Raw genomic sequence first — 19,010 nt, 5'->3', positions numbered from 1 at the left:
CTTCATTCTGATTCAAGAGATGATGATACAGAAGATGTAAAAAACAACATAAAATAAGCCTCTTTGGAGCTGTATATAGTCAGTGTGACTGTTCCCATTAATTTCACCCACACGTTTTTACTCTCATGTCGCTGACTTAATGGTTAATATTTTTTGTCTTTGAATTTTCAACCATGAAGAGATTTTTAGGCTTGGTGTATAAAATATGTAAATGGCTAAGCTGTAACAAGGCACATAATGGTCTTTGTGGCTTTCTAAAATATGCATAGGAATAAAAAGTGTATAAATGTAATTGCTTGCTTAGCATTATTGTGGTAAAAGGCATTTCTAAGTTTAATATTGCATTTTGGGGGCTATACAGATAACCAGCAGTGCAAGATGGACTATCTCATCTCTTCAGCAGTACAAGTGCTCAGCACTCAATGCCACAGGAACCGAGGGAGGGTAACCCACCTAAGGAGTCCCATCAGTCCTTGGTGATGTCTCTGTGTTAGCCTTGCCCTCCTCTCCTCTGCAGCTGTCTTTGGAAAACCTCATCTGTCCTGCAGTTGTGTCCCAAGATTGGGTTTAGATATTTTAAAGAAATGGAGAAGTATAGCAGCTGGACCTATGTGATTGTTACCCTCCCTTTATGCTAGCTCAAGATAAAAGATGAAATTATGTTATGCTAAAGAGGCCTGAACTGACTATTAGGGTTTGTCTTCGTCCCTTTATTTCTCTTCTTCCCTCCAAAATACCACCAGTGAGTAATAACATGCAGATACAACACATAAAGTAAGTGATTTTTGGGGGGTTTGTTTAGGCTTTTGTATTTCTAATTCCATGGCAGATTTTTTCTTTACAGGCTGTGCTCTGTTGTGTAGTGTGTGGTATCTGGAGTGAACTGAGGGCCGTAAAAATGATCAGAGGGCTGAAACACCTCTCCTACAAAGAAAGGCTGAGAGCTGGGGTTGTTCAGCCTGGAGAAGAGAAGGCTCCAGGAAGACCTTATTGTGGACTTCCAATAAGTAAAGGGGGCTTATAAGAAGTTGGGGAGAGACTCTTTAGTAGGGTTGGTAGAGATAGAACAAGGAGTAATGACTGTAAACTAAAAGAGGGTAGATTTAGATTGGATATAATCAAGAAATTCTTTAATATGATGGTGGTGAGGCCTTGGCACAGGCTGCCCAGAGAAGCTGTGGATGCCCCATCCCTGGAGGTGCTCAAGGCCAGGCTGGATGGGGCTTTGGGCAGCCTGGGCTGGGGGGAGGTGTCCCTGCCCATGGCAGGGGGGTTGGAACCAGGGGATCTTTAAGGACTCTGCCAACCCAAACTATTCCGTGATTCTGTGAACTCTAATATCTATATTAAATGCTAAGCACTACTTTTTAAAAAAGGCAGTGATGTTAAGGACAGAGAACAAAGTACTAAGGATAAGTATGTGCTCTTTCTGTTCTTAACTAGAATTGGATTGCTTTAGCTACAGCTTTTGTGGCTGACTGGCTTCCATCTCTGCTTTTTATCATAACATTGTGGTTTTTTACAGCAATTAAATCACTGCTCATTTTATGGAATGGTAAGCACTGGAGAAAGTTATTTCAAACAGGGTTTGCTCAATAAAGATCAAGTATGGTTTCTGTTATTAAAATGTTGAATACTGCCTCATCACAACGAATTATCATGGAAATAAACTCTGGTTTTATTTGTAATTAAGTGAATGTGTTTGTTTTTCTTTCTCCCTGTTCAGCTGTGAGGTCTGGCTGGCTGCCCCCACCACCACCTGCACTGCCCCCTCGACCTTCTGTATCTCAGGTATGGACAAAGTTTGAGCATTTTGCTGTGCGTTATGTGCTTAGTTGTGTTGCTGGCGTGGACATCATAGCCGTTCTTGCTTCCAAGTTAGCGCAACTCCACAGTTTGCTCTGCAGTTCCGTACATGTCCTTCATCGGTCTGTCTAGCCAGCGTGTTGTAGAGTCAAATTACAGGCTAATTAAATCTCTTTGTAGTGGAGCTGACATGCACCCACTAGACAAAGCTGTAAATTGAAAGCTAGTAAGGCTGGTCTCCTAATAAGAGCTTGATGCCTGAAAGGCATGGGCTTGATACCTGCTATTTGCTTCTCAAGCATCAAATGCTCGGAGGGCATCTGTTAAGGGAGCTATAGCATGCAAGAGTATGCTTCACCCATGGGTTTGGAAAACAATGCTGAAAGGAATTCAGTCCCCTGCCAGTTACGTTATTAAGTTTGAAACCATTACCGGTGCATTTCGTTTTCCTTTCTAGATGATTTTTGTGTGTTTGCATTTAGAGCGTCACACAATCACAGCCCGATGCAAACTGGTGAACTTGTGCGTGTCTGCATCCAGATACTGCTTCATATTTTAGGCAGTGTGATGTTGTTGGCTCTGTGAAGTCTTAGGCAGCAGTCTGCTTCACATATTACTCCTTTAGGTGAGGTGTTTAATAGAAGACAGGGCCACGGGGGAGCTAACAGCCCATTACACATAAAAACTTGGCAAGGCACTTTCTCTGGGCCAGAAACAGTCATCACTTGAGTTTTGGAACTACTCACACAAGGCTGCTGGTGAACACCTCCTGCTGCACTGAGCTTATGATGGAAATGATAAAGGCCTTGCTGCTACCCCCAGCTGTACCAGCAGCTCGTTACTCTCTTCCTCACCCTAGCCCCTTTTAGCTGAGCACAGCTGGTGTTTGTCTGGAGGACTGTAGGATGCTCTGGTTTGGACTTGCATGCTTCCCCCAAGACAGTGTGGCATAGCCATACTGCTAATACGACGTGCTCCTCAGTGCACCCATCACATTTCTGCTTTGTCTGGTATTCCCTGGAGAGCATCCTGAGCTGCTTGTATCCTACACTGTGTCATCTGTGGTATAGGACCTTTCTCGATCTACTTCTCTCCAATACGAAAGTCTGTTTTCTGAATAAATGATTAATTGATTAGAGTGGTTTATATGTCTAGGCATTATTTAATATATAGCTGGTGCTTTGCTTACATGCATCACTTACCTTTACTCATTTCTGATGATTAAAAAGGGTACATAATCAAATATCTCCTCAAAAGATTCTTGTTTTGACCCAGCAAAAATATACATAAAGCCAGTTCTTGAAAAAGTAATAAACTTCTTGTTTGTTACATTCTGCTTTATTTATCTCTAAACATTCCTTTCTGCGACACAAGTAATAGAAAGTAGGAAAGTATGTGTGGTGGGGTCATAATTCAGTTTAGCTGACCCTTACGAATAGCATGTAAGCAATAGTAAGCATATGGATTACGTTAGTCCAGTGGGGCCCTTGGTTTAAAGAGCATGAAGTAGGAGGGAAAATCTGCTTTCAAAACAGGATCAAAATCTGAAGAAAAACCATGATGCTGAAATGACGCATTCAGCTTTTCCTGTTTCTGAATCTACCAAACTCTTCTCAAATTTCCATCTCAACTTATTTTTCAACAGTGTCATTGAAAATCCTATTTTATTGCCTTAACGTTTTATTATATGCCTGCAGCTAAGTACTGCCAATGATAAATATAGCTTGGAAATGAAGCAAGGCCCACATACTTCAGGGGCTGTGCACCATTTATCTATGCTTGTGCTGTGGTTGGTTTGGCTCAGGTTTGGAAACCAGTTGATGGAAGAGGAGTGGGAAACAATTTCTTCTGAGGACTACAGTTTTGTATGGATGATTGAGGAGCAGCATGGACCTGTTGGCTCTTCAGAGCAAGATTAAAGGGCTCACGGGATGCAAAAGCCAAGGTGCATAAAAGAGAGGTACCAAAGGATAGGTAGTACATTTCAATGGAGCAGGAGTCTTCCTGTGAGCTTAATCAATAGCGATAGAGAAATGGTGTCTTGACTTTGGTCAAAGGTTGTTGTCGCTTTTAGTAGAATTTGTGTCAACTTTTCAGAAGGCATTATTTTTCCTGTCACACCCTCCAAGGTCATCAAGCTCAGCAAGTTACTGAAACACTGGTTAGTCACAGCATGCCAAATGTCTCCAGTTGGATCAAAACCTTCTTAAATTATGACCACATCCAACTCTGCCTCTACAGCACAGGCAGCTAAATAATGGGGGAGAAGGGCTGGGTCACTGGGAGAGAGGATCACAAGCAGAAGCTTAGAGATACTATTGATGTGGCACTGACTCTGTAGCTCAGTGGGTACACAAACTTACTGTGAGAGGCTCCAAACTTGTGATCCTGTGATAAATTGACCAGTTCACAGGGAAATAGCCGTGGGGCTAGCTTCACTGGTCTGGATTGCTGCTGCCAGCCCATGCTGTTTCACATCTTTAGTAGGCAGACACCTTTACAGGTGCAGCTATGGCTGTTCTTACCTCTACACCAGCTGCGAAGGTTGGTGGATTGATTATGTGTTTCCTTCTTCTTGATGGTCACTAAAAGGCTGTGGTAAATCCATCTCCTCTGTATTTTTCTTCACTGCCCAAGTCAGCATTTTGTAGACTTACATCTGCATCAGTCCAGAAACTATACCCGGGTTATCCTCAGACCATTCACCAGGCATTTCTTTAAAGGAGAAGTATTTCATCTGAAGTCCCTGAGGTGACTGAATAAGTTTAATAAATAAAGATGGGTAAAAGGCAAGTTTACGTAGTGTGGAGAGGTACTGCAACAGATCATTATACCTGATTTATGATCCTCTAATTCAAATTCCAACTCATATCTCTCTGCTCTGCAAGCTGTTTTGAAGTGAGGTTTCCAGTAAGATGTTGTGAAATGTGGTATGAAACGCTTTATTAGAATCCTCAATTCATATTGCTTTTCTATTGGGGAAAAAAAAATAATTCAGGTTTTGCCTAAATTCTGTGAAGGGCACTTGGAATTGGAAAGACTGTATGGAAGCAGGCTCATATAAAGGCTAGAGCTTTGTTTTGGTTAATATGTTATTCTGAAGTGTTTTCCTTTTACTACTGTGTATGTGCCTGTGTGTAACTTAACTGACACCTTCTGTAATCCCTAGTAGCATGTTTTACACTTAGCAAATCTGTAGTAGCTGCTTGGTTTTCAGAATAATTTTATTTGTATCAGTTTTCCTTCATCTTCAGATTATAAACAATATGCTGCAAGCTATTGAACAGCCTTCAAACACTGGCAATGTCCTTATACCTCTCTTGTTCACTTCACATGGCATGCCACAGTTATGGCTTTTCTGCTCTTGTTTTTTTGAGGCACAAATTTTCAGGGGTTTTGGACTCCCCAGATGATAGTATGTAAACCAGACAACCTACAGCTTGTTGAAATATCCAGTGTGTGTGTATATATATATATATATATATATATATATTTTTTTTTTTTTTTTTTCTGGGCTTGTAGAGGACTGGATTCAGTGGCCCTGGACCTGATCCTGCGTTCCCAACTTAATGGAACGCAAGTCATCAGTTAAACACAACTCATCAAAGAGAAATGAAGTAACAGTGGTCCCAGAACTTCTGTGCTGATCCAGGGTGTACACACAAAATCAGTGTAACTTTTAGAGGTGCTAAGAATTGTGGTAGGAAGCCAGCAGCACACATGGCTGGTTTTCAGTGACACAAATGTCAAACAGGAAATAACTTTGGGTGCTCATGAATAACATTCCACCGGAGCTGAGCTGGGACCGAACATGTGCATGCACATCTCGTGTGAGCCTCTATTATTATTTTCTTTAATGGAAAACAAAATAATAGTTTTTACCGTTGGCTTTTAAGCCTACAGAAGCCGTTTACTGCTGCTGCTTACTATGGGGGATTTAGTGACATATTTATGTTAATAGGAATTATGGATGAACACTGAAGAGCAAATATGGGTTTAGGATTTTTTCCAACATAGCTCACTATCTGCAACATTGCCCAATTGGATCAACACTCCTTTATTTAAGTTACTCTATTTCGGTACCTTCCTGTCCTTTATTGGGGTATCCTGCTTGTGCTATATAAGGGGATTTGAAAACAGCGGGACTGGAAGAAAACCTTGTATATCTTGGATGAAAAATCTGATGTTCTGAGTCTTTTTTTCCCAGAGTCTAAATTTTAAGCCTGTTGGTTTTGTAAATTAGCACTGATTTGTGCTGGATTTTTATTTCCTAGAGACCTTGGAACCTGTTTTCCCCACTGGTTCCATGCTGGCGGTTTTGATGGGCTCTGAAAACAATTACAGACTAAGGCAAAGTGGTCAAGTGAAGTCGGAGTGGGTAGGTGGTTGTTAAGATAGTCAAACTGAAGTATCCTGATCACCTTGCAGCTCTGAAGATTAAAATCTTGCTGTGTTACATGAGCTCAGAGTTGAGCTGTCGGTTTAATGGCCATCGTTAGCGTTAGTTATTAATGATTTGGTGAAATCACGGAAACAAAGTGCTGTGAGGGATGATAGGTGGGTCACCCTTCCCAGTTACAAGCACCTGGCATTGCTGGAAAGCTGAGATAATATTCTTCTTAATACATCGAATGTTCCGCTCTCGAAATGTTACTTGATACTTCATAATTCCTTCAAGCCCTTTGGCCATTCATCATCAAGACTTGCAAGTGAAAACTGGGACCCAGTTCAAGAAATGTGTCTGTAACAGCAAATTAAGCGTGCCCATGCTGATCTGCGGCACCGAGGCCGAGGGGTGGGGAGGGGAGAGGCTCCCATCCATCCTGCTGAGACCTCTCCTTCTCCTGCGTGGGATGGCCACGTGCCGGCTCCGTGCTGGGAGCTGGCCCTGACATCTCCCCTCTGCCAAAGTCTAACTTTGCCTAGTTAAAATTGGGAATCCTGACAGGCAGATCTTGGTATATCTCCCGTGGGTCTTGAATTTTTTTCCCCTCTCTTTGACTGGAACACCCCGTACTTGCTGGTTCCCAGGTTGCCTCGTATTGTCTTAGCTCTTTGTATGGCATCTGGGTAAAGCCTGAGTTGTATGGAGGATGAGAGAGGGTTTGGTGAGAGGGTTCAGTGTTGTTTGGAGAAAATGTTCAGCCAGCTGAAGTGCCTTCTTACTGCAAAATTATGTGAGGAATTTCAAGTGCTGGCGGGACACCTGGACCTTTATGGGAAGGAACTTTTTTGTTATAGAAGAAAGAAAGAACAAAAAAAAAGATTTTGCTTTTGGCAGCCTGCAATTCGTGGATATGATTGTATTCTCCCAGGCAACCATATTATATTAAACCGAAGGAATACTCTTTTAGCTTGCATTTACAACTGCTGTGCAAGAAAATGGTTGGGAGGGTTGATCATCTTCGCAGTTTTGGCCGCAGATTAACATATGTTGTATAATCGGTGCATTAGGTACTGCAGAAGCCTCTAAATAATAAAACTGAAAGTCTTCTGTAACATGAAAGACTTTGCCATCTGCCACTTAATATAATACAAACGGATTATCCTCTTCTGTCGTGAAAATTATATATTAAATCTAAAACGGGCAGACAAAGTAAATTATGGTTTAAGAAGTGGCAGAAACTAGCACGGTCAGAATTGAATTTGGGGAGTAGTTGATGGATGCCATAAAATCCGTTCTAAAGAGGTTTCTGGGAGAGCGGAAGCAGGGCAAGTATCTTAATTAAAATGTGTTGTAGTAATTTTTGAACATTTATTGTAAAAACAACAACAAAACAAGCCAAGAATCCAGTGCCTGTATCTGTAGTGGAAGGCACATACCTCTTTCTAGCTTATGGTAATCTGGTTTTGTAGAAGTGGAGTATTAAAACAGATTGCTAATGCTTCCATCTGGGTCCTATTCTTTCCTGGCGAATGGGCTGAATGCTGCAGCAATTTGTTTGTATTTACTGCCTTTTTCCTAAACCTTATCGCCAGCCCTCAGATAGCTCAGGGAGAGAAAAAGCTTATCAAAACTTCAGAGCTGCACAGTGCTGAGGAAGCAGTCAGCACGCTGAGACCCTGGCAGCTTGTTGCATTTGCATCCCTATGGGTTTTCTCTCTGTCTTATCGTTTTCAGTTTCTGTAACAAGCAATAAAAAGAATTGATGATTCAGTGTTGGGTAGACTAGACTCACAAAAACTGGAATTGAGACATCTTGACTTCTTCGGAATTGCCATTAAGCACAAAAATAAGAATGTTTAGAAAAAGGAAAAATGCCTCTTAAATGAACTTACGTAGAGATGATAGAAGATTGCAGTGGGCGCATACTGAGCGTTAAGCATATTTAGCATCCTACTTTTTTATACAGATAAGCTCTTCTCAATGCTTTTTCGCAAAGCTAAGCAGTGGCACTGTATAGGTAATTATTATGGGCTATTCCAATGAATGCAGACTGACAATTTCATTTCTGTGAGTGGTGCTATTGACTACAATGGAACTATTTCCACGTGTAAAGTTAGCCTGGAGCATAATCGTGGATGAGACTGAATTGTGGGGAAGACTGAACATACTTTAACTCTTGCTAAAAGGCTCTCAGGTAACAGAGATATGAAAGCTCCGTGAAGACTTTCTGTTCTGGGAGACCCGTTACAGATTGTCTTGAGAAGTGGGTGTGAAGTCTACATATAATCCAGCATTGCTAATCAAAAGAACTGGAAATGTAAGCAAAAAAAAAATCTGTTGTAAAGTAGTGCGTTCTTTTACAGTTATGAAAATCTTTCATCTGATTCTTTCAAAGCACTTAGTGCTTAAGTGAGCATTACATATTCTTTTAGAAAGGTCCTGTTAAGTATTGTCACGTGGAGCAGTTAGAAGACCATGAGTGGCTGCTCCAGGATCAGACCACGAGATAGTAAGCATTTGCAGTTCCTAATACTTATCCTAACGATGAGGGATTGTCTGTCCTACTGCTCAATATTGGTCATAGGCCACAGTTGGTCTCTGGCTGAGGCCATTCTACAGAGACTTTGTTGGCCATTTTTATCTTCTGCTAGGAAGAATGAAGAGGATAAGACTCTTCTTAGATGCAGGAATGGGGGAATATATGAGTGGGGGAAAAGGAGATATCACCTATTAATATCTGGATGTTGGTCTTGGCAAAGGGAAGCTCTTCAGGAGATTTGGAAGAACACTCGGTGTTGCTCTTATCTGTGATCATATACTCTTCTTCCCATAATCAAGATATTCTCAGGCATGTTCTGGAAATTATCTTTTGTGCTGCTGGTAGTGCACATGAGCGGGATTTTCTTGACCCAGCTGCTGTAACCCTGGATGTGGACCCAGCCATATCAACACTTCCTATGTCAGAAGCTTGTTTCATTCTGTGGCCATGAGACACTTCCATCTGAGCACCTTCACCCTATTGTAACTGAATTTTCCCTTGGAAGACCATATTGAATAAGCAGTATAACCTCTCTGGGTAGACAAGACTTTAGAAACCTGAATTATTTAAAGCACTGCTGAAGAATTTTAAACAATAATGTAACAGCGAGAAGTTTCCAAGATGTGGGAAAGCTTTAAGGCGTTTGTTACTGTGATGGAGGGAGGCAGTTTATTGCTGTGTTTCTGAATGAGAAATGAGTTGCCCAAATACTATATTAAGCATGGTATAAAAACAGTACAAAAATAAAGGGAATCCACCTTAATTGATCCTGATGGATCACCTTTTCCTTACACTTAAATGAACTCAGATAGGAGTATCCTGGAGCCAGTCTCACTTGACCTGTGACCAGAAGGCTACAGGGACTGGCTTTCACCCTGTGTCCAAATCAGTGAAGGGGAGGAAATCTGTGAAGAATCCCTCTGCCAAAACAAAAACCAGGAGTCAGATGCCATTGTCAGTGCCATGTTTTGTCCAAAATTACTGGACTGTTTCCCTGCAGAGGACTAAGCTTCCGTTCTCTCGGTAGTCAGAGAGGCAGGAGTTAACAGTCTGCAAGGAGAAAGTTCAGGCTCCCAAATCTTGTATTGCAGTTGGAAACCTCCCATGTCTGCTTGGAGGACTTTTTCTTTTAAAATGTGAGTGGGGAGGAACCAGCTTGCAAACATATTTGTAAAGCATCTCAAACCTCGCCTAGGGGACTCTGTTGGGTTGTTGAATCAGCAAACCTTCTTTGCATCGATGCAAGCTGCAGTTACACGAAATACTTCTGCCTGGGTTAAGTGGTGTCAGTCTCTGAACAAAACCCACTGCAGCAGTATAATACTATTTTTTTATGCTCAGACACTTGTGTCAGAGGCCCATCACTTCGAGGACTGGGAACGTTTCCTGCGTGACCAGCAAACAAGACACTCCAAAGCACCGAGGCTTACCTTGCCCAGCACTAGCTGTCTGCACACCTCACGGGGCAGGATCAGTCTGCAGGCCCTGAATAATTTGGACAGCTATTTTTTGGTGTTTTTCTTTAAGCCAAGCACTCAGAAATGGCCTATTCCACGTGCCACTAGGTGGCACTTGAGGGACATGGCAGTCACTTGGTTTTATTCATTATGCATGAGCTGCATCCCCAGAACTAGTTCTTTTTTAAATTTTTTGGTCAAATGTACTTATGTATTTATTTTTACCATCTGCCTTCTCCAGCCAGCCCCTGCCCTGCTGCCTGCTGAGCTTTGCACGCCAGCCTGCCTGCAGTCCCTGTGCCAGCCCGGTGGCCCAGCCACTGCTCTACAGACCAGGAGCTGCCAGAGCTGCTAGGCTGACAGCCACATCGCAGCACTCAGCTGCTGGAAAAAAAAAATATAGATGATGTGTCCTTGGGAACTGCTTTATCAAACTGCTGGAAATGTTGAAAACTCACCCTTTTGGCATCAGTACTCCAATTTATATTTGCTCTCACTAGAACAAAAAGTTCACTTTTTTTTCTCCATTCATTTTTCTACAGGTTAAAACAGTGTTCTCCTGCAATGAGGCCACTTTTTAAGATCAGTTTTTCTGAAGCAGTTTTAGCTTTTTTTTTTTTTTTCCACCTTTTTTTCCCTGCAGGTTATTTATCTTATTCTAACTTCAATTTTCATTCATATTTGCAATTTACATTGTAGAGTACATCTCTGTTTAGTTACTTCTACGCTGCTTGAACACATCAGTTTTTGAAAGCTGCATTTTATCTACACATGAAAGGAGACCAAGCCTCTGTTATTTTTTTTTCCATGCTGTAGAATAAGGTGCTGTATTCTTGCTTCTGATGCAAGGTTTAATATAGACTCCAACGAGAGTGTGAGCACCAGCAGCTGCCGGTCTGGCCAGGTTAGGGGGGTGTCTGGAGCCCCCAGTCCAAGGAAGGTCATTCAGAGCTGGCTCTCACATGTCCTTGTCATCACACTCATTTTGCAGCAAAGCTATACCATGAGTGCCTCATAGTGTATATATTACACGGCTCTCTGAAAGACTGTCTTTACTCTTGCTGCCCCTAAATAAGTGATTTATCAAAGTGATGTGATTTGGGACCAAATTTATTGTGTGGCTCTGTTGGGTATTTGAGCTTTGCTATCCCCAAATCATTCATGAAAGCCCCATAGATCTTCCCATGCGACTGTTAACAGTGCCCAGACCCTTGATTTCTTTCAGATATATAAAAAGTGGTTGTACAAATCAGAGAGGTTATGGGCTATTCACAATGCTGATAAAGAAATGCTATGTTGCATTAAATGCATTTTAAAGGTCTTTGATTTGTGTAGACAGAAAAAAAAAAAAAGATTGCTTTTTCCATTTTGCTCTCCTATTTGTACCAGAAATCAACAGATATAAACCAAGCTCTTCAATCTGTGAAAAAAGGTTTCCAGAATTGAAATGTTAATATCTAATAGCTATTTGAAACCCAAATACTTAAGTCATTAATATTCAAATACTACTGGAAAGTCAGAGCGTGTTTATTTTTATTATGCCATCAGATAACACTACAGATGTAGCACACTTGGAAGAGGGGGAGAGAGATCTTGTCAGCCAAGACACATTCTCCTCCTTTCCAGAGGAATTTCACACGCATTTAAAAAACATAAAATAAAAAATCACAAATCTCAGTGCTCTGTATAGATGTTCAACATCGTATGGTTGAAGAGCAGCAGTAACCTGACAGAACTGCTCTTCCCCTGCAGCTCTCTGTAGAGCTCTTACTGGTTTTGTTACAAAAGAAATGGAAGTGCTATGAGGGGGAAAAAAAAATAATAAAAAATAAAAAGTCCTTTCTTTTAAAATATACCACATTGTGTCCATTCTGTCATTTTTTAACCTGTGGTTAAGCCCTGTGAAACTTGTGACTACTCCATAACTTGATGGGTCTAGGCAGAAACCTCCTGGCAAGAGCAAATCCGGTTCTTCAGTGTGTGACAGGTTATTATTTTGGCTAAAATCCTGGCCCCTTTAAAGTCTGAGGCTTGCCTTGAACTTTTTATTTTTAAACCCGAGCTTTCACCTGGGTAGAAGCGAGCCTTTTTTTTTTTTTTTTGTGAGGAGCGAGCAGGATGGCAGGTTGCCTGCCCTGCCTGGGGGCCACTGTCAGCTTGGCTCCGACTTGACAGGAGCTGGGAGAGAGGAGAGGAGGCAGCCTGCGAGTGCCAAGTGCCCTCAGCCTCCCCGCTGCTGCCTGCTTTCCCCGTCTTCAAAAGCCAGCTGATGCTTTCGAGACAGAAAACAGCCGTGCCCTGTTTACACCGTGTTTGCTGCAGCATGCCCGGGGACAGGCAGCTCCGAAGCTGCCCTCCCGTAGCAGATGTGCTTTGCCACGGCCTGCTGGGGCAAACGGGAAGGTGCTGGAGGATCTTGGGGCAAGATCCTCCAAGGCAGAGCCAAGGGTTAGCCCTCTCTGCTCGTTTTCTCTTGTGTCGGATGCGCCAGGGGGAGGGCGTTGTGGTTTGCTGCCGCGTAGAGCTGTGTTTTGAGGGTTCAGCTCGGTTTCTGTTTGAAACAGGAGAAGGGGGAAAGGAAGGAAGAAGATTGTTTGGCTTCTTTTATGACTTGTGTTTTCAGTGCCTTTATTGGAATTTTTGGTATAATTCATACTTTCTCACTCCAGCCTTGCCAGCTTCAAAGACAGAAGCTTACCCCAATGCATTTTCATCAGTTTCAGGAGATGATAAGGTGACAGGGAGCAACCAAGGTCTTTCCAGATTTTATCCACCCCACCTTGGTTTTTCCTTTGAGCGCTTAGGCCATAAGGATAGCTTTGGAAGAAACTCTGGTTACCAGCTCATTTATATTCAGAGACACGATCCCTAACTTCTCGCAGAAAAACTTTTCCCTTGTTTTCCTAGCACAATAAAATACAAGAAAAGGGTTTTGTTAAGTCTCGAAAAGACGTATGTCATCCATTCAGCTGTCATCCTAGACCTCTATTTCTCCTACTGTTGAATTGTTAAAGTAACTTTTCTTTTGTGTATAATGTTTCCTTTCATTGACCTTATTGTATGTGACTGCTAGTCACTCTCTGGGTGTAGCAGTGACTGATTTGTTGTTACAGACAGAGCAAGCATCTGAGGTTGAGTTACACCCTCAGATGAACAGACCCCCGTCGCAGGCAGAAGAAAACAGCTCAGCAAAAAAGGTGAGACCCGCGTATGTTGTGCCATTGTTGAGTGATTTGCCCTCATCAACAAATGTAGTTGTTTCAAGTTTTAAAGCAATTAAACTGGGGGGGTTAGGGTTACGTTTTTACATGTTTGCTTTCTCGGGAGGTCAAGACACCAGAGGGAACTGGGATGGTGCGTGACATCAGCTCCGATAAATCATTGAGAAGGCTTTTAGTACGCACACATCAGTGCGTGTGCTTTAAGAAAGGCAGCTTCCCATTTGTTTCAAATCAACGGGGGCTTGTGGAGCCTTAAGGGACACAAAAAAGGAGTTTGGTTGTACTTGACCCCTGCCTCACTGTAAGCCTTCCAAGTTGTGATGCGGTTCTTGCTTCCCCTTATTAAGGGTTTGGTTTTGATGTAAACACACCTGTTTGCTGTGAGGTCAGGATCTGCTTCGAAATGTACACAGAATGGGAAAGATTTGCTCAAAACATTTGCTTAGGAGGTATGATTTCTAACTTCTTTCTGTGTGAACCCATACTTTGTATGAAGCAATCACCGAAGGTGCAGTGGTGCTCTTCACAGAGCCTGGCTTATGGATAGAGCAGCCCTGGCAGTGCCTGTGAGTGTTTCCCTGCTCCATGGCAAGGTTGTTGGCACAGTGCGGGCTCCCTTTTGAAGGGCTGGTGCAACGACAGCCAGCCAAAGAGCCCCCTGTGGAGGGGTCTGCTTTTAGGTACTGGGTATTTCTTCCAGTACTGTGCTTGAAATGGAAAAGGGATTACTCCTATGGATTTTGTAGTGTTTTGGCAGTTTAAGGTCAGCTGGGATTGCATATTTGGAATCCCACCAGTTTGTAGGTGTTGAATGCATACACAAGTACCTTGCGTTGTGAGTTTGCAGGGAGCTATAGGATTTCAGAGCACAGTATTATCTGAGGTCTGTGCACTGCTGATGTCCTGATTAAAAGATCTTCTAATATTTTAAATTGTGTTTAAAGTAATGGCAGAAGTGTTTGTAACATCTAACCCCCCTGTGTCCTTATAATTCTAATCCCTCTAATAATTTTAATCCTTCTAATTCTAACTATTGATGGTCTTATGTTTTTCTTCGTACTGTGTCTGTCATAGTAACCTCTTCTGATGAGTCAGGCTGTTTACTACAGTTCTTTTTCTTCTAATTGCTCGGTCATTAAATGCTTCCTTGTTTATTTATTTTTTTCTTGTTTTAGTAACAGTTGGCCAAAGCATAGTGAGGAAGATAGTCTGACCCAGTAACATATACTCTGCGATTGATAGTAAAACTTGATCTCTGGTCTTGGCTGTGATGCTAAATGTGTAACCTTTGTCATATCACTTTGTTTCAAACAAAATGTTTAACTTTTCCATTCCTGAAATGGGGCACTAATAGTTATGTCACTTGTAGAAGAGACCTAATAATAAAAGGCACTGAAAACCACACGTTTGTATTTCAGTATTAAAACAGATATAAAACATCAAAACCAATTCTCATTGCAAAAGGAAAGATGTCTTAATTTAAAAGAGTGAAAACACTTCTTCATTAAAGGCATTAAGACTTTTTGTTTTACCTGCAGACCAGACTCTCTTTTTGATGTAATTTACCAAGAGAAATAACCGGACTTGTACACTTTCAACATGTTAATTTTGCATAGATGATTGGAAACATGCATCTTTCTAAGCTCGTTTCTGTGTTGCTTCATGTAAGAGAGTAGGGGATGAGAAGGGAGGGGCCGTGTGCCAAGGGATTAAAGTAGAAGCTGTGATGCTAGTGATTGATCCTTACCAACTGGGAGCATAATTAAATGTAAGTCTTGCAGTGTCCTAATGTTTTTGAGCCAACTGGATGCTAGTACATCCATTCATACCCCCTCCCCAAATGCTGCCCTATACAATCCAGTTCTGAGAAGCCTGTCATCCAGATGAAGACAAAATTCATCTAGCTAGTGTAATTGTTTCATTCGTTAATCACAGAATCACAGAATCTCTAGGTTGGAAGAGACCTCAAGATCATCGAGTCCAACCTCTGACCTAACGCTAACAGTCCCCACTAAACCATATCCCTAAGTTCTACATCTAAACGTCTTTTGAAGACTTCCAGGGATGGTGACTCAACCACCTCCCTGGGCAGCCTGTTCCAATGTCTAACAACCCTTTCAGTAAAGAAATTCTTCCTAACATCTAACCTAAAACTCCCCTGGCGTTAAGGGGTTGTAGGAGTTATTGTTTCTTCGAACAAAGTCAAAAACCCGAGAGGCTATTACCAAATTTAAATTAAGCCCTGTACCACTTTAAATTATGAAACCTTAGGCCAGATGTCAGCAATTTCTGTGCCACAAGCACTCTCCAGCCTAGTGACTGGACACATATGGCCTGATTTAACTTTGCTGTGCTTCTCCCTTGCAGGAGGTTGTTCTCGTTCAGCCGCCCTCCAAACCTGCCCGCAGGAAGCTTCGGACGGAGACGCAGGGACTGGAGACCCCCGAGCTTTCTCCCACTATAAATGTGACTTCTTCTGTGCCAGCAGTCAAGCCTCACCTCCCAGTCCAAAAGTAAACAATTTGTTACACGCGTGCCAAACTGTACCATGAGATCTGATGTGACAGGGTTTGCTCTTTGCATAATTTTGTGCTTAATAGTTCTGGTTTTGGGAATACTTCACAAGATGCAGGTCTCTGAAATCTACATCTCTCCAATCCAGTGCAGGCTAAGTCTATAGTAACTGTAAGTCAGTAAGCCTCTTGAAAAGGTACTGCTTTGCCCTACCTCTGCACCTAGTAGTCATAAGCCACTGACCACTTGTGACAATGCAGTAATTGCCAAACCCAACATATGTTGTTTGTTTTCATAAATACAGCTGTTGAAGCTCTCAACAGCAAAGACCTGGAGGATTTCATTATATATATTTATTTAATAGCAATGTTGAAGGGGCTGCACAAATGGTAAGTGAAGGTACTTGAAGCTCTTTTGGGTCTATACATCTCCCTCAACCAAAACACCGTGCAGACATTACAGCCTGCCTTCGCCCAAAGCCTTGCAACGGCATCTGGTTCAATCTGAAGCAAAACTGAGATGCCCAAATCAGTTGAGCAGTTTTTGGCAAACTGCTTGTCAGCAGACTGAATCTGTGCTGCATAAATGGAGATTAGAATAAATCATAAGACTCCTAGGATGCCCTTAAAGTGCTATTTTATGCTTTGGGAGTGCGTATTCCATAGAGGTTCAAAGAACAGATAAATAGCATTTGTTAACATCTCAACTTAATCCCGTCTTGTCTGTATCTTTCCTGAAATGTTTAAATGACCATGGGGTTGTAATTCCTTGTGTTTTTTTTTTTGTTTTTTTTTTTTTTCTCCTGTAATTATTACTTTATAGTCTACAGGGAGTGGTTTGAAGCAAAACCTGACAGTTCACTGGAAGATAATAGCATAAAGACCAGACTGTGTTGTGACATAGACTCTATTGCAAAGATCAGTGCCATGAGCTCTGTCAAGAGAAAGAGCTAACGGGGACTGTGTACCATTATGGACCTTATTTGAATAGGACATCTGGTTTAGGTTAAATTTGTCATTAAATAGCTTTTGATGCCTCATGTAAAACTTTAAAATAATCTCTGTGAAAAAGGGCTTGGATATCCAGCCAGTATTTTCTGTATTTTTTTTTTCCTTTTATGCTCTCGCTACCTCTATCTCTTAGAGCAGTTGGTCCTTATGTACTAAGTTGGCACTTTCTGCACCCATCTGCCTGACTGCAGTTTCCTCCACACCGGTCACCATGGGCTATAGAGTCATAATAATAATAAGAAAGAAATCTTTTATTTAAGCAGCAAAAGAGATGAGGCAATTCTGTAAGTCATCTGCCTGTTTCTGTTTGTGATATCAGGTAGTTTCAGTAAAAGTGACTGTTTTGAGAAAGAAAATTAATATTATTTTTAAGTGAAGCAATATCAGAATCAGCAGAGCCTTGAAAAATCTGAGACAGCATTTTCATGCAGATGTCATTTCTTTCTGAATAGAGTGATTTTTATATTTTCTTTTAGCCACTCCTGAATTTTAAATTATACAAGTGTCTGAAAACAGCTGAAGGACAGATACTGCAATAAGGACAGCTATGCAAGGATTATTCTTAAGCTGAATCCAACTGCAGTGATTTTAAAATAATTGAGACAGCCTAAAATGTTTCTGTCATTCAGATTAACAAGCATGGCCATTTTACTTTCAAATAGCCCACCTGGTTCAGTCATCTTATTTTAGTGTTACGTTTTTCTTTTCTTAAATGTGTAGTTTGTACCTTGTCTTTGACATGTAGTCTAGTGTGTATAGGGTATAGACACACAAAATGGGTGGCTGGTCTTCTGGCATCAGCCACCATTGAGGCTCTTAATTGAAATGTTTTGTATTTATCTGTCTGGCAGACAGTCTTCCAAGCAGAAAAGGGCTATTCAGACTGCTATACGAAAAAACAAAGAAGCCAATGCTGTGCTCGCCAGGTTGAACAGTGAGCTCCAGCAGCAGCTGAAGGTAAGGAACACACTGAAAATCAGTGACAAACCTCCCTGCAGTCGGTTTCTGGAAGAGAATAACTACGCTGTATGGGTGGCTAGAGTGAGACTTTCTAGGAAGAGTTACAACCTGTGTGTGTACAGCTCCGTTGGCACTTAAAGTCTAAAGGAGGAATCTTGTCTTTCTGAAAAGTTTGGGCAATCTGATGGTATCACCCAGTGCAGGAGAGCAACTCAAGGTGTAGCTTCCTTGTCTGCTGATCGGTTGTGCTACGTAGCTGTCTTCTGGTGTACACGGACTGGCTAAGCCATGCTCTTTTTGTGAACATCTAATACTGATTTTTAGTGTTGTCTGTTGACATCTCTTTAAGCATGTTCTCAAGGAGCTACTTTCTTATAAATACCAGTTCTGTTTTTTCTGTTGTTTCAGTTCAAAGATAGTACCAACTTCAGCTTTTCATCTGCTACGGCTTTTTCTTCCTAGCATGTTATGAACACGCTTGACTGAAAAGGGAGGTGAACCCTCAGTTGCACTTTTTCTCCAGTCAAGATGAAAGTCTGTTTATGTTCAACTTTAATATATATTATTTTTTAACTAGCTTTCAGGGATCTCCCAAGAGTCATGCAGAGTGGATGCTCTGTTCTGAAATCATAGCAAAATATAGGACAGTGATTGGAATAAGCATGGAGATGAAAGCTTTTGATGACAGCCCATTGCCATCATTAGTTAGTTCAGTGTATCTATAGTCTGATTTTCTTCCATATGCTATCTTCAGTGTGCTTAATTTCCAGTCCCTCCACAAAATAGGCCTCTGCTATTCCCTGCATTTTACCTGCAGGACCATAGAAAGATTGCGAGATTTGTTTTAAGTTCATAGAAGAGCAGAAAACTGAACTTGTCCTTCAAGTCATATTGCTGCCTGGAGACTTTCTGCTGAAGCAGGGCCTTGTTCTTACAGGAACCAGCAGACATTACGGGCATGTATCAGGCTTTGTGAGCTTGCCCTGAGGCGGGGAAGAGTACAGGGGTGGAGGCCTGCCCGCTGCTGAGGGCACTGACGTCTTGGGGAATCAGCACAGCTCTTTGATGGGACATCAGCGAGAGCCAGGCCTCAGTGCAGGGGCAGCCTTGAGGCCA

The 19,010-nt window shown here is 41.8% G+C and overlaps 1 protein-coding gene across 5 annotated transcripts in view; it reads left to right on the top strand.

Moving 5' to 3' along the window:
* REPS2 (RALBP1 associated Eps domain containing 2) overlaps positions 1 to 19,010 on the top strand; it is a 117,501-nt gene that overhangs the window by 72,410 nt on the left and 26,081 nt on the right. For 4 of the 5 annotated variants that reach the window (XR_005262566.2, XR_011805230.1, XM_038172938.2 and 1 more), the window contains exons 14-17: positions 1,727 to 1,791; positions 13,303 to 13,386; positions 15,778 to 15,923; positions 17,786 to 17,891. Coding sequence is in view for 3 of the 5 variants with exons in the window: in XM_038172938.2 (XP_038028866.1) it covers positions 1,727 to 1,791; positions 13,303 to 13,386; positions 15,778 to 15,923; positions 17,786 to 17,891 (401 nt within the window). In the remaining 2 variants the exon portion in view is untranslated. The remainder of the gene's footprint in view (positions 1 to 1,726; positions 1,792 to 13,302; positions 13,387 to 15,777; positions 15,924 to 17,785; positions 17,892 to 19,010) is intronic. The other variant, XM_038172939.2, reaches the window with a different exon arrangement.

Source organism: Anas platyrhynchos, chromosome 1 (assembly GCF_047663525.1).
Source record: "Anas platyrhynchos isolate ZD024472 breed Pekin duck chromosome 1, IASCAAS_PekinDuck_T2T, whole genome shotgun sequence".
NCBI classification, from domain to species: Eukaryota; Metazoa; Chordata; class Aves; order Anseriformes; family Anatidae; genus Anas; species Anas platyrhynchos.
The sequence above is the reverse complement of the archived record's forward strand: the minus strand, read 5'-3'. Positions and strand labels throughout refer to the sequence as shown.